Source organism: Erythrolamprus reginae, chromosome 4 (assembly GCF_031021105.1).
Source record: "Erythrolamprus reginae isolate rEryReg1 chromosome 4, rEryReg1.hap1, whole genome shotgun sequence".
Classification (NCBI taxonomy): Eukaryota; Metazoa; Chordata; class Lepidosauria; order Squamata; family Dipsadidae; genus Erythrolamprus; species Erythrolamprus reginae.
The window spans coordinates 105,727,118-105,743,726 of NC_091953.1; the positions used below are offsets into that span (position 1 = coordinate 105,727,118).

Here is a 16,609-nt window from a genome sequence, read left to right on the forward strand (position 1 = left end):
CTTCAGGTTATTCTGGCAGTTTAAAGTATTTTAAGGTTTAAGGCAGGGGTGACAATCTAGCGGCCCGGATGCATCACATGCAGGCAGGGGTGAGCTGCTAGCCGGAACATTAAATTGGGCTCACCGCTGTGGCTCAGGGGTGCTTGCGGGGCCAGCACAATTTTGCCTCTGCACCTGTGGAGATAGCAAAATCATGCACGGAGCCGCAGGTGTGCCTGTGTTTCAGTGAGGGGCTGTTTGCTTCCATGCATGCCGAAATACGGACGCACCTGCAGCTCCGTGTGCAATTTTGTTATCTCCACAGGTACAGAAGCAAAATCGCACTGGCCCCGCAAGCACTCACGAGCCATGGCAGCGAGCGCAATTTAGCGTTCCGGCTAGAGGCCACCCCTGCACGCAGGCCACACCACCACAGCTTTGAAGGGGAAACATTATGAAGGGGGGGAAACTTCGTGAAATGTCACGTGACAGCAATGTGATGCCACATGTTTTGACACCCATGTTTAGAGTATCTTCTTAGAGTAAGTTCTGATCCATTGTGATCACTGATTTAGTTAAATTCAAAATGAACATCTAATGATATTCTGTCTCTAAATTTAGAAAAACTTGCTGTTAGTTGCTACTATATTACAACAGAAAATAACCAACTACATACATAGTATATAAAGTTATGGAAATTACCATGTTTCAACAAAATTAAGACCCAGTCTTATATTTTTTTTGAACCCTGAAATAAGTGCTTGTTCTTATTGCGATGCACTCAAAAGTCTGATTGGGCGTATTAGCAGAGGATGTCTTATTTTGGGGAAAACAGGGTATTATTTTTTATTAATTAGCTACCTTCTTTATATTCTGGATAAATGTAGAAGTCAGTTTCACTGACTATTGGTTTGGCTGTTTCGGGTTTCCATGTGGGTAGTAATTTATCCTTGTGTATTTTCTGTTCTGGAGGATTACTGAGCAAAAAACCAGAATTTTGTCCTTCCATTGTTTGCACAAAACTAACTGACTGCTTGAGTAGTTCTTTTTACCAGAAGGGGGCAATATTTGCAAACTAGCCCAATATTTATTCATATAAATTGTATTTAGTTTGTAAATAAATTCAATTTATTTTTACATTTAAATATTTTATTTATTTACTAGCTAAACACCTTGGGGTTAAAGCTTATTACATTCCATAGGCTTGAGTTTTTTATGTCAATCCTTTGTTCGTTTTTCATCCTCTCCTGTCACACCGGCATTGCAGGGCTGTCGATAGCAGCCTTGATATGGTAGAGGGAATGCTAAGTTAGAGTTTATTTCATCTGTAAGGCATCTATTCAAAAATGATGTAGTTCTTCACTTTTACTACTTGTGACATTGCCATTTATAGAAAGGGTGGATACTGCTTAAGACACTGGGCTGGCAGAATATGTGCATTAATTATCTGCAACTATAGTTATGCTGAATAGGAATATTCTTTATTCTCTAATATCAGAAGAGTTCCTTCTGCCAAAGCAGTGTATAATGACATTGGACATTTCTGCCACTGAAATCTTCTGTTGAAATCTCATCGTTTTGGTTATATTTATAATTTATTAGGTTTGTTTTAGCAACTGGCAGCTCTCTAATCTTAAGGGTTTTTTTTACCCATCTGTAATATGAGGATAATATCACTTGTCTTCATTACAAGCAATTTTCCAGATATTCAAAATATTTATTATTCATTTATTCATTTATAGAATAGAATAGAATATAATTTTTATTGGCCAAGTGTGATTGGACACACAAGGAATTTGTCTTGGTGCATATGCTCTCAACGTACATAAAATAAAATATACATTCATTTATTCATTCATTCATTCATTCATTTATTTATTTATTTATTTATTTATTTATTTATTTATTTATTTATTCAATTTTTATGTCGCCCTTCTCCTTAGACTCAGGGCGGCTTACGACATGTTAGCAATAGCACTTTTTTTAACAGAGCTAGGCTATTGCCCCCACAATCCGGGTCCTCATTTTACCCACCTCGGAAGGATGGAAGGCTGAGTCAACCTTGAGCCGGTGATGAGATTTGAACCGCTGACCTTCAGATCTACAAGTCAGCTTCAGTGGCCTGCAGTACAGCACTCTACCTGCTGCGCCACCCCGGCTCATATATGGGGAAAACAAAGTATTGTGATCATATTGGGATCTGACTTTCTTCATGTTTTATCACATAGGTCTTTTAGCTCAACATTGATGGCAATGTAGCAGGTCAGAGATGGAAATGAAGAAAATATAGCGACCATTAGCAAAACATGAACTTAGCCCAGGAAAGCATGAGAAAGAAACTCAAGATTGTCCCACCTTGATTCACTTTAATATAAGTGAGAAAGTAGAATTCTGTCAGTAATTCTACTTTCTTTCAAGAATCTATTATTATCGTCTGTTACAGAGTTGTAGTATTTCTTGTGATGTTAATTTTCTGACCTGGCCTATATCAGACTTCTATATACAGCCAGTATAGTATTTATTTATTATCAGATTTGTATGCCGCCCCTCTCCGTAGACTCGGGGTGGCTCACAACAAAAAAGTAATCAGAATTTGGCTCATTTACCAGTTATTTCCTTGGAACAGGGGTAAATGAATAATGAAGTGTGGTTCGGAGGAGAAATTATATAATGTATGTTTAATAAGAATCTGAAATTTTTGAAATAGCCGTTTCAGGTCCATAGAGTACTCTTACATGATTGAGCTGTATATTTCTCGAGCTGCATTCTCTTTTTAGGTGAATAGAATTTTGTGGACTTTTTAGTTTATAATTGTTTATTATAATTGAATATTATTAGCTTCCTTAAATTTTCATAAAAGGAGAATACAAATCTCCTGGTTAATATGTAAATAATAAGTCGTAAAGACCAATCATTGATTAGGACAGGATTTCATTAAAGTATTTTTGGGCAGCCAAGCAAGGAAACCTCTCAGATAGAAATCATATTCAATTTAATAGATTTCTGAACTGCAGACCTAAAGTTAATCATAAGGTTTAAGGCAGCCCTCGCTTAGCAACCTCAATTGGGACTAGCAACTCAGTCACTAAGCCTCATGGTTGTTAACTAAAACATCAAATGTGCATAACTTAGTTTTGCCTACGATTTTACTTCTGCCTTCTCTATTAACTTTGATTGTCGCAAAGTATGTGAATAGCAACCCTGTGATCATAAGATCCTGCAGTGATCATAAATGTACACCAGTTGCAAAATGCAATCTCATGACTGTATGATGTCATGATAGTTGTAAATGCAAGGATTAGTGATGTGGTTTTTTTTGAAAAACATTGTAATTTTGAACAGTCGCTAAATAAGTTTGTTGGTAAGCAAGAACTACCTGCATAGATTTGTTGAGTAGTTCTTCAAGTCTATAAGAGGTTTACATTTCTGAAGATTAAATGAGTATTTATTTTATAAGCAGCCATGCTGGTGATTGTTAGGTAATTTTAAAAATAAATTAATATTGTGAACATCAGAGAGTTTATAAACACTAGATTAAATATTTGATCAATTAAATGTTGTTAATGGAAACTTTCAATGTAGTCCCATCATTACACATTTGAGAATTAATGAATCATAATCCACCAGATGGAATCTGGTAGCTGGGTTTTTTTCTTGTTTCTTTTTTCAGTCTAGAATTGATAGAAAATGACTGGCTCAAAATCACTAGCCAGCATCCATGATAGAAGAACATAACCAGGCTCCTAGCCATGCTGGTTCATGAGACCCAGTTTGAATCCTTTATTAGGGCCATTCATAACCTTTGATTAAGAGGCCTTTATCTATCTATCTATCTATCTATCTATCTATCTATCTATCTATCTATCTATCTATCTATCTATCTATCTATTATTTACTTACTTACTTACTTACTTACTTACTTACTTACTTACTTACTTACTTATTTATTAGATTTGTATGCCGTCCCTTTCCGTAGACTCAGGGCGGCTCACAACACAATAAAACAGTTCATAACAAATCTAATAATTTACAATTTAAAATATTAAAAAACCCCATTATTTAAGCAAACATACATACAAGCATACCATACATAAATTGAATTGAATAGGTCCGGGGGAGATGTCTCAGTTCCCCCATGCCTGACGACAAAGGTGGGTTTTAAGGAGTTTACGAAAGGCAAGAAGGGTAGGGGCAGTTCTAATCTCTGAGGGGAGCTGGTTCCAGAGAGTCGGGGCAGCCACAGAGAAGGCTCTTCCCCTGGGGCCCGCCAACCGACATTGTTTAGTTGACGGGACCCGGAGAAGGCCCACTCTGTGGGACCTAATTGGTCGCTGGGATTCGTGCGGCAGAAGGCGGTCTCGGAGATATGGTTTGATTTAGGCTGAAACTTACACACAAAAGCATGTATATCTGTGCATGTGTGTTTGCTGGTATTTGCCAGAATGGAGAAGGGAGGCAACAGAACTGAATGGAGATGAAGAGAGGGCTAAATGGACAGGGAAGAACAAAACCCCGTTCAGGCATTACAAAAAGTAGCTCACTATGCACTCCCTTTTAAGCGCTAAGCTAAGTCTGGTCAGACCTGGGCTTCAGAAAAACTTAAGATTTTCTGTCTCTTTGCTATCAATAAATGGTCATTCAGATTTGATAGCCCTACATAAGCTAATTTTGAATGCATCCACGCATTCCAGCCACAATATCAACAGTAATTCACATACGTGCCAATTCCTTTATTTTCAATAGTTTTACTCTATCAGATTATTTAAGTAATCAGCAAACTTTTGCTACCTTATAAATATTAGAGGAGATCAAGTCTTAGAAACAGTTGTCCTCAAAGAGTGCTTTGCCAAATCATAAGATTTTCAGTTGTTTCTAAAAAAATTTATGTATTGGATATTAAACAATATTCAAGCAGGACTAAGTAAACCTATGAAATTATAGTCCCTGGGCTCTTTAGCAACTATGGTAACAGGTATCCCTCAAGTAATTGAATAAACTCTTTAGCTTTGTTGGCTGGGAATCATAATGCAATACACTAGACTAGAAGGACAGTGGAAAGGCTGCTTCACCAGTTCAGAATACAAGCCCTGAATCATAGGCTGTGGATCTGAAGTGATTTTTCAATTGTTTTCTACCATAATATTCATACTTCTGTCTGCCCTTTGCTTCAACAACTTTAATGGTCTTAATTCAGTAAGATTGCTGACAATCATTCAGTTTCTGGAAATACTTTCTTGTATTGTTTCAGTGTGTTGTATTCTTGATATGACTCCATTTATACAAGATTTTTTGTTTGTTTTTTGTGTATCTCAAGTACTATAAAACAAAATTGAACGGGTCCAAAGACGGGCTACAAGAATGGTGGAAGGTCTTAAGCATAAAACGTATCAGGAAAGACTTAATGAACTCAATCTGTATAGTCTGGAGGACAGAAGGAAAAGGGGGGACATGATCGAAACATTTAAATATGTTAAAGGGTTAAATAAGGTTCAGGAGGGAAGTGTTTTTAATAGGAAAGTGAACACAAGAACAAAGGGACACAATCTGAAGTTAGTTGGGGGAAAGATCAGAAGCAATGGGAGAAAATATTATTTTACTGAAAGAGTAGTAGATCCTTGGAACAAACTTCCAGCAGACGTGGTTGGTAAATCCACAGTAACTGAATTTAAGCATGCCTGGGATAAACATATATCCATTGTAAGATAACATACAGGAAATAGTATAAGGGCAGACTAGATGGACCATGAGGTCTTTTTCTGCCGTCAGTCTTCTATGTTTCTGTGTTTCTAAGATTGCTGTGGGATGATACTGTTAGTAGGAGCAAGGCTCCCCAAACTTATCAACTTGTGAACTTCAACTCCCAGAATTCCCTGCAGTAGGAACTTTGAAGGCCTGGAATATAAACATTTATTGCACAGAAAGGAATAGCTTAGAGCAGTGTTTCCCAACCTTAGCAACTTGAAGATATTTGGACTTCAACTCCCAGAATCCCCCAGCCAGCAAATGCTGGCTGGGGAATTCTGGGAGTTGAAGTCCAAATATCTCCAAGTTGCCAAGGTTGGGAAACACTGGCTTAGAGGATAGTAATTCTTTGACCTTTCTCTGTCACAGGTGGGCTATGGCAACCCGGTAGGCTTTGCCATCCAGTATGCGAAAGGAAAGCTTTGGCATGTCTTTATCTTCCTTTGAAGCTAGTTCCACATTTGAGTACCCTTGACTGAGAAAGCCTTATCTCCTTTCCTCACAAAGTTTGGCCTAAACATTTCAGCAAAGATCTCTCCCAAAAGAGTATTATAATCTCTGAGGATAAGTCTCTCCCTTCCTGCGTTGGGCATAGCAGCTACTGGAAAGTCACTTTTCTTTTGTTAATCAGCAAAAATATGTCTTGTGAGTATTGGCCCCGGCCAAGCATGAACATTCCTCTAAAATAATATGTTTATTAGAACCTAGGCAATATTTTCCATTTCTTTAATGAAAGGCAACATAACTTCCATTGTTCTGTACCACCTTTTAAAAATAAACTGCAGTGAAGAGGAAGTGAAAAAGCAGAACGGGGGATTAACAGATTCATCCATCCCTAATTATGAGGAACTATTTCTTATCTTTTGGGTTTTGTTCTTCTGCCATTTGAAATACTTTCCATGTTTTTACTAACAATTTTGGAGAGGGCTGTAGCTCAGCGTAGAGCCAAAACTTTACATTTTGAAGGTGCCAAATTCAATCTACATGTGGGGTTAGAAAAAAGTATGGAGAGGTGCTGCCAGACCATCCATTATCTATCTATGTATCTATGTATCTATCTATCTATCTATCTATCTATCTATCTATCTATCTATCTATCTATCTATCTATCTATCTATCTCTATCATCTATCTATCTACTTATCTATCTATCTATCTATCTATCTATCTACTTATCTATCTATCTATCTACTTATCTATCTATCATCTATCTATCTATCTATCTATCTATCTATCTATCATCTACCTACCTACCTACCTACCTACCTACCAACTACCTACCTACCTACCTACCTATCCATCCATCCATCCATCTATCTATCTATCTTTCTATCCATCCATCCATACATACATACATACATACATACATACATACATACATACATACATAATGCAACCAAAGTATTGGATTTCAGAAAAACAAATTTTAATGCAATGGGAGAATATTTAGATAATGAATTAAAGGGGAGGGATAAAATGGCAGGAGCGAGCATCCAGTGGACTGTATTAAAAAAGGCCATCTTAAAAGCCACTGGACTGTATGTAAGACAAATAACTAAAGGTAAAAGGAAGAAGAAACCGCTATGGTTTAGCAATGATGTAAGGGCTATAGTCAATGAAAAAAAGGCTGCCTATAGGAGGTATAAAGAGTCTGGAAGTATAGCTGATAGGGAGGTATATAAAATGAGACAGAAGGAGGCGAAACAGATAATATATGCTGCTAAAGCCTCAAAAGAGGAAGAAATTGCCAAATCTGTAAAGAAGGGGGATAAAACCTTCTTCAGATATATTAATGATAAGAAGAAGAAAAACTGCGGCATCACGAAGCTTAGTACCGGGAATAATACATGCATTAATGGGAATAAGGAGATCGCTGACCATTTCAATAGCTACTTCTGTTCAGTTTTCTCAAAAGACACCTTACAAAATAATACTATAGAGGGATATAGCATTGCTTCCAGCTGTACGGATTCAGCTCCAGTGATCTTAGAAGCCGATGTCTTAGAAGAACTTGAACGATTAAAGATAAATAAGGCAATGGGTCCAGATGGCATCCACCCCAGAGTTCTTAAAGAACTCAGATCTGTCATTGCTACCCCCCTGACTGATTTGTTTAACCAATCCTTGTTAACAGGAGAAGTTCCTGAGGATTGGAGAATGGCCAGTGTTGTGCCTATTCACAAGAAGGGCAGTAGAGAAGAAGCTGGTAACTACAGGCCAGTTAGCTTGACATCAGTTGTAGTTAAAATGATGGAGACTCTACTCAAAAAGAGGATAAATCAGCACCTAAAAAACAATAACTTATTAGACCCAAATCAGCATGGCTTTACTGAAGGCAAATCATGTCAGACTAATCTCATTGATTTCTTTGACTATGTCACAAAGGTGTTGGATGAAGGTGGTGCCGTGGATATTGCCTACCTGGACTTCAGCAAAGCCTTTGATACGGTTCCACATAAAGAGCTGATAGATAAATTAGTGAAGATTGGACTTAATCCCTGGATAGTTCAATGGATTTTCAGCTGGCTGAAGCGTAGACATCAGAGAGTTATTGTTAATGGCGAGTATTCTGAGCAGAGTCAGGTTACAAGCGGTGTGCCACAAGGATCTGTTCTGGGTCCTATTCTTTTTAATATATTTGTGAGTGACATAGGGGAAGGTTTGGTAGGGAAAGTTTGCCTATTTGCCGATGACTCTAAAGTGTGCAATAGGGTTGATATTCCTGGAGGCGTCTGTAATATGGTAAATGATTTAGCTTTACTAGATAAATGGTCTAAGCAATGGAAACTGCAGTTTAATGTTTCCAAATGTAAAATAATGCACTTGGGGAAAAGGAATCCTCAATCTGAGTATTGTATTGGCAGTTCAGTGTTGGCAAATACTTCAAAAGAAAAGGATTTAGGGGTAGTGATTTCTGACAGTCTCAAAATGGGTGAACAGTGCAGTCAGGCGGTAGGGAAAGCAAGTAGGATGCTTGGCTGCATAGCTAGAGGTATAACAAGCAGGAAGAGGGAGATTATGATCCCACTATATAGAATGATGGTGAGACCACATTTGGAATACTGTGTTCAGTTCTGGAGACCTCACCTACAAAAAGATATTGACAAAATTGAACGGGTCCAAAGACGGGCTACAAGAATGGTGGAAGGTCTTAAGCATAAAACGTATCAGGAAAGACTTAATGAACTCAATCTGTATAGTCTGGAGGACAGAAGGAAAAGGGGGGACATGATTGAAACATTTAAATATATTAAAGGGTTAAATAAGGTCCAGGAGGGAAGTGTTTTTAATAGGAAAGTGAACACAAGAACAAGGGGACACAATCTGAAGTTAGTTGGGGGAAAGATCAAAAGCAACATGAGAAAATATTATTTTACTGAAAGAGTAGTAGATCCTTGGAACAAACTTCCAGCAGTTGTGGTAGATAAATCCACAGTAACTGAATTTAAACATGCCTGGGATAAACATATATCCATCCTAAGATAAAATACAGAAAATAGTATAAGGGCAGACTAGATGGACCATGAGGTCTTTTTCTGCCGTCAGACTTCTATGTTTCTATGTTTCTACATACTTTTATGCCACCCAATCCTGAAGGAATCAGGGCGGTTCACAACAATATAAAATTACAATAACAATAAAAATAAGTCAAGAAAAAAACAAGCAATTTCTAAAATCCTAATTAAAACTTAAAAAAACAGTTCAACGACACACGTACAAAGTATCTTAGTAAAAAGCAACGTTGCTTCATTTATTGTATGGAATGTATACAGTTAACTTTGTTTTCTCACTTGATTCTACGTGGTTATATTTGGGAGCTATCATATTAAATTGGAAACAATGTTGGCTATTAGAATTTATAGCTTCAATATATTGGTTTAAAAAGGTGATGGTATAAATATAGTATATTACATTTTTCTTTCTTTCTTTGAATATCTTTGATTAGTTGTTATATTTTTACACCTTTCAGAAAAGGTGCAGGTTATCAAGCTCGGTTGTATTTTTAAAAAATGTTAGATGAATCAATCCCTTCTAATTTTTAATATACAAATACTTTGGATTTTTTACAGAGCTTTCTGGGGTGCTGCATCAGTGTCACGTTTTGGCATCAGAAATGGTCCATTTCATTCATCAAATGCAGTATTATATTACATTTGAGGTACCCTTCAACCAACCATTTTGTAGTCTGTTTGTTTTTGTTTTGAGGAGGAAAAAATGTGTGTAGTGCCATGCAGAGTGAAGAGTGTGCTAAATAGAGTTTCTGAAGGGAGAACATTATTATACTGAATTCTTAAAATTATGCCTTAGATCCTGGAATGTTCATGGGATGAACTATGGAAAAAGGTCCAACAAGCTCAGGACCTAGATCACATTCTTGCAGCTCATGAAGTCTTCCTAGATACCATCATATCTCGCTGTTTGCTGGACACTGATTCAAGAGTAAGTCTTTTCTCTATTTAAATATTATTTATTAATTATTTTATTTATTTATTTATTTTGTCCAATACACAATAATACACAATGAAGGTTATAGAGGATATAGCATAGAAGAAATACGAGATATAGGAGAGACTATAGGACAGGGGACGGAAGGCACTCTAGCGCACTTATGCACGCCCCTTACTGACCTCTTAGGAATCTGGAGAGGTCAACCGTGGATAGTCTAAGGCTAAAATGTTGGGGGTTAGGAGATGATACTACAGAGTCCGGTAATGAGTTCCACGCTTCAACAACCCGATTACTAAAGTCGTATTTTTTACAGTCAAGTTTGGAGCGGTTAATATTAAGCTTGAATCTGTTGTGTGCTCTTGTGTTGTTGTGGTTGACGCTGAAGTAGTCTTTGACAGGCAGGACATTTGCAGCGTATGATCTTGTGGGCAATACTTAGATCATGTTTAAGGCGTTGTGATTTACATTTGATTTGACCATGTGATTTACATTTGGATGCTTGAAAACTGGTTCATATTTATGACTGTTGCCGTATCGCAAGGTCATGTGATCACCTTTTGTCGCCTTCTGAAAGCAAAGTCCAGGGGGTTTCAAATGTGGGAACTTTAAGACTTATGCTCATCGCTGCCTTTTATTCATTTAGCAATGTGTGCAGTATAATATTTATTCAGAAGTGAAATCCCACTATAGTGATCCCTCTATTATCGCGAGGGTTCCGTTCCAAGACCCCTCGCGATAATCGATTTTTCGCGATGTAGGGTTGCGGAAGTAAAAACACCATCTGCGCATGCGTGCCCTTTTTTTCTATGGCCGCGCATGCGTAGATGGTGGAGTTTGCGTTCCCCGCCGCCCACGCAAAGGGGAAACCCCAATTTGGCTCATCGCTGCTGCTGCGCTACCGAGCAGATCAGCTGCTGGGCGGCCGAAGGAACCTTCCCTGGGTCTTCCCGGCCGTCCACGCAAAGGGGAAACCCCGGCTCCTCGCTGATACCCGCCGCTCGTCCGCCCGCCAGCAAGAGGGGCAAGACCCAGGGAAGGTTCCTTCGGCCGCCCAGCAGCTGATCTGCTCGGCGCAGCAGCAGCGAGCAGACGAAGATCGGGGTTTCCCAGCCGCCCACGCAAAGGGGAAACCCCGGCTCCTCGCTGATGCCCCCGCTCGCCCGCCCGCCGCCCGCCAGCAAGAGGGGGAGAGATAGAGAAAGAGAGAGAAGGAAAGAAATAGATGAGAGAGGGAGGAAGAGAGTGTGAGAGAGGAAGAAGCAAGAGAGAGAAAGAGAGAGAGAAAGAAAGATGAGAAAGGAAGGGAGTGACGTCATCGGGTGGAAAAATCGCGATATAGCGTTTCGCGAAGATCGAGATCGCGAAAATCGAGGGATCACTGTATTCTGTAATAACAGAGCTTAGAATGCACATCTTGATTGAGTCTGTCTTAGCACTAAATGTAAGATTCTTGGGCGCAGGATGTTATTTTTACGTTTTGCAATTTCTTATAGATTCTTCTCAACCAGCTCCGAGCTGTTTTCGATCAGATTCTTGAATTTCAAAATGTGCAAGATGCAATGTACCGAGCCGCCTTAGAGGAATTGCAGCTACGCTTGCAGTTTGAAGAAAAGAAAAAGGAGCGAGAACAGGAGGTATAGCTCCTTTCTATGGCATTCTATGGCATAGGCTTGTATTTTAATCATAGTCAGATGAAACAACTTCTGTTCGTTTTCTTGAAAATGAACAAAAAGTAGGATCACAGTGTAGAAAGATACAATTATATGGACTTATGTATGCGCTCTCCGATATGGCTACGCATGCCACAGGTTTGCCACCATTTCAGACTAAAGGTGGCTGATCCCTTCGAACCTTTCAGGACTTCTGGAGGTGACCTGTCCCACTAATCGTTCTGGGGGGTGGGGGGGATTTCTCTTCTGATTAGCCTCCGGTCCTGTCCTGCCTTCGGGTGCTGTAGAGGACGGGACGGCCCCCTCCTTCGGGTGGCAGCTGCTGAGAGACTGGGAGGGGGCTATGCGGGCCCCCCTGGCCCTTTCTGTTGGTCACACGCCCAGTTCCTGCGACTCTTCCTAGAGCCTCGTTTTGTGCTTCTAGTGCGGGCCTCCATTGTCCCCCTGGAGGCCCTGTGGCGCCCCCCCTCGCCTCTGATGGCTTCCGCAGCCGGTGCTCTCTCCCCCCACCCCCCCTTTGTCTGCCACCGGGAGGGTCTTCCGCAGACGGGGGGGCAGCCGCCTGTATCCCGCAAGTGCCCCGGGGAGGCTTTGCTTGCACGGGCTGCTTCCAGCCGGGGGTCAGCGGGCAATGCGGTCAGGCCCCGAGGCAGGAGGCGGATGGACCGAGTGGCTCCAGCCTCCTCCACGCCCGAGAGACCGCCGGGGACCCTCCGAAGGCGGAAGCGGCGCCCAGACCGGCATCCCCCCCATCCTCGGCCGCCATGTGCATCGACTTATGTATGCATGTTACTCAGAAGTAAATCCATTATATTCACTAGAGTTAAAAACATGCTGTTGTTGTTGTTGTTGTTGTTGTTGTTGTTGTTGTTGTTATTATTATTATTATTATTATTATTATTATTATATAATAGATTTGTATGCCGTTCCTCTCCGAAAGTTCAGGGCGACTCACAACAACATAAACAGTGTACAAATTCAATTATTTAAAAATACAGTTTAAAACCCTTATAATAAAATAATCACACAATCCAATCAAACCATACACCAACCTTGACAATTGGTTTGTGTGTTAATTTCCCCATGCCTGGCGGCAAAGATGAGTTTTTAATTACTTACGAAAGGCGAGGAGGGTGGGGGCAGTCCTAATCTCTGGGGGGAGTTGGTTCCAGAGGGCCGGGGCCGCCACAGAGAAGGCTCTTCCCCTGGGTCCTGCCAGACGACTTATATTCCTTTATAAATTAAATGCAAATTATTATACTGGAAACCCAAAGGGGCATTGCACTAGAAGTTTAATTCTTAATTTCCCACAAAAGTGTTCATGTAGATTGATCAGTCCTCTGAGAAGAAATATGTAGTTGGTGTTTTTTAGTTCATGTTTCCAGAGAATTTCTGCTGATTTTCAGTCCTCCGGGGTTCAGAAACCATCAAGTAAATTTATGACTTTGTCTCATAGTAATTCATATAAAAGAAATCAATGTACTCCTTTGTGTAACAGGATACAAAGGAATAAATGTGCACTTGTTGATTTATCACCCTATTTTTTTTTAAAAAAATGCATTCTTAAGGGCGAATGGGGAGTCACAGCTTCAGAACAAGAAGAAGAGTTGAAAAGAAGGAAAGAATTTGAAGACTCAATACCCAAAATGTGCTCACAGCTGCGACTACTTACTCATTTCTATCAGGTATTTTTTGTTTAAATTAAGAACATTTGATATGAATGGATTAGTACTAAGTGTCTTTGCCTAAAATAATATTACAATGCAGCCTTACACGGACCATTATATGACTTGTAATTGGGTGAAAATAATAAAGCCTCGTGCTATATGATTCCATTATGACTGATAAAATTGGCAAACAGGATGTATTCTTAGAAGAGGAAACAAAAACATCACAGAGATTGTCCATATATCTGACTGCTTACATACATAGAATAGAATAGAATAGAATAGAATAGAATTTTTATTGGCCAAGTGTGATTGGACACACAAGGAATTTGTCTTGGTGCATATGCTCTCAACGTCCATAAAATAAAATATACATTTGTCAAGAATCATGTGGTACAACACTTAATGATTGTCATAGGGGTCAAATAAGCAATGAAGAAGCAATATTAATAAAAATCTTAGGATATAAGCAACAAGTTACAGTCATACAGTCAACATGGGTGGAAATGGGTGATAGGAATGATGAGAAAAACTAGTAGAATAGAAGTGCAGATTTAGTAGAAAGTCTGACAGTGTTGAGGGAATTATTTGTTTAGTAGAGTGATGGCGTTCGGGGAAAAACTGTTCTTGTGTCTAGTTGTCTTGGTGTGCAGTGCTCTGTAGCGACGTTTTGAGGGTAGGAGTTGAAACAATTTGTGTCCAGGATGTGAGGGGTCAGTGAATATTTTACCCGCCCTCTTTTTGACTCGTGCAGTATACAGGTCCTCAATGGAAGGCAGATTGGCAGCAATTGTTTTTTCTGCAATTCTGATTATCCTCTGAAGTCTGTGTCGGTCCTGTTGGGTTGCAGCACCAAACCAGACAGTTATAGAGGTGCAGATGACAGACTCAATGATTCCTCTGTAGAACTGAAACAGCAGCTCCTTGGGCAGTTTGAGCTTACCATCATATTATGGATTTACATCAGATCATTACTGCTATAGATAGATATTACTATAGCATCATTGATGTGTTTTCCTGGAATAGATGTCACAACCACCATGGCACTTAATTTGATTGAGTTAACTTTGCTATTTCTTGAATTGCTTTTCTACATTAAAAACTATGCAACACTTCCAATAGACATTATTTGTAATGGATGGACAATCAACTAGTCCAAACCTGAGCAGAATAGCTTCAACAAGAGGTAGGTTTAGTTTAGAGAGTGTGGGATTTCTCCCATAAGAAGCCGGAAATCTGGGAAGCATCGAAGTGCTTGTGTTTTCCATTTCATCTCAACATTCCCCAGATACATTTGGGAGAAAACTGTGGAACAAGGTGAGTAGAATTGGTGTGTATATGTAGCTAGCTGAGAAACAGTACATCTATTTAACTGAGAAGTTAGTATGAGGCTTCCAGAGACATTCCAGATATTGGTAGAAAAATATAATTTTTAATGTGATAGAAGAGAAATGTTCAGCATATTTAGGTATTTAATATAATGAAACACTACTCTCTCTGTATACACATACATAAGCCACGTATGCAATCATATATACCCACATTCATATAATATGAATAGAGATGAATGAATGAGAAATATGACAGGATGAATAACAGCATAGTCATGTTCTCGATATCCAAAGAAGAAACTGAATTAATTTTGATTAAATAAGTTAAAATGGCTTAAAACAGATTTTCTTATTTTACCTTCTGTCTATCCCTAATTTATTAAACTATTATATTATTTCAACTTCATTTCAAAACTCCAAATAGCTAACAGTACTGATACAGAAGATTAGAAAGGGAAATCAGTTAATACAAATACAATGGTACCTCTAATTAAGAACTGAATTTGTTCCGTGACCAGGTTCTTAAGTAGAAAAGTTTGTAAGTAGAAGCAATTTTTCCCATAGGAATCAATGTAAAAGCAAATAATGCGTACAAACCCATTAGGAAAGAAATAAAAGCTCGGAATTTGGGTGGGAGGAGGAAGAAGAGGAGGAGGACAGGCGCTGCCAAAGGGAGAAGGAGAGGTGAGGGGAATCAAAAAAATCCAAAACTTTAAGGCTAAAAAAAAAGGGACTCTGAGGCGGCAAGGAGGAGCATGCGCCTCCCATACACCCAGCACAAGGCTGCCTTCCATACACTGCGCTGAGAGAGAAACCCAGGGGGAATGGCAGGAAACTGGCCAGGCCTTTGGTGCCGCTCTCAAATTTCCTGGGAAATTTTTCCGGGCTCGGGTTCTTAAGAAGAGGCAAAAAAATCTTGAAAACTCGGTTCTTATCTAGAAAAGTTCTTAAGTAGAGGCGTTCTTAAGTAGAGGTACCACTGTACAGTATAGCCAAACTGATTCACACACAAACCTTTCAGAGACATTGTTGTGCCTATCCACAAGAAGGGCAGTAGAGAAGAAGCTGGTAACTACAGGCCAGTTAGCTTGACATCAGTTGTAGTTAAAATGATGGAGACTCTACTGAAAAAGAGGATAAATCAGCACCTAAAAAACAATAACTTATTGAACCCAAATCAGCATGGCTTTACTGAAGGCAAATCATGTCAGACTAATCTCATTGATTTCTTTGACTATGTCACAAAGGTGTTGGATCAAGGTGGTGCTGTGGATATTGCCTACCTGGACTTCAACAAAGCCTTTGATACGGTTCCACATAAAGAGCTGATAGATAAATTAGTGAAGATTGGACTTAATCCCTGGATAGTTCAATGGATTTGCAACTGGCTGAAGCGTAGACATCAGAGAGTTATTGTTCATGGCGAGTATTCTGAGCAGAGACAGGTTACAAGCGGTGTGCAACAAGGGTCTGTTCTGGGTCCTATTCTTTTTAATATGCTTGTGAGTGATGTAGGGGAAGGTTTGGTAGGGAAGGTTTGCCTATTTGCCGATGACTCTAAAGTGTGCAATAGGGTTGATATTCCTGGAGGCGTCTGTAATATGGTAAATGATTTAGCTTTAGTAGATAAATGGTCAAAGCAATGGAAACTGCAGTTTAATGTTTCCAAATGTAAAATAATGCAGTTGGGGAAAAGGAATCCTCAATCTGAGTATTGTATTGGCAGTTCTGTGTTAGCAAAAACTTTAGAAGAAAAGGATTTAGGGGTAGTG

The 16,609-nt window shown here is 39.3% G+C and overlaps 1 protein-coding gene across 2 annotated transcripts in view; it reads left to right on the plus strand.

Annotated features, from left to right (window-relative positions):
• The window catches only part of TUBGCP3 (tubulin gamma complex component 3), a 99,567-nt gene that overhangs the window by 73,061 nt on the left and 9,897 nt on the right, over positions 1 to 16,609 (plus strand). For both annotated transcript variants that reach the window (XM_070751152.1, XM_070751153.1), the window contains exons 18-21: positions 9,791 to 9,879; positions 10,029 to 10,160; positions 11,663 to 11,803; positions 13,408 to 13,524. In XM_070751152.1, coding sequence (XP_070607253.1) covers positions 9,791 to 9,879; positions 10,029 to 10,160; positions 11,663 to 11,803; positions 13,408 to 13,524 — 479 coding nt within the window. The remainder of the gene's footprint in view (positions 1 to 9,790; positions 9,880 to 10,028; positions 10,161 to 11,662; positions 11,804 to 13,407; positions 13,525 to 16,609) is intronic.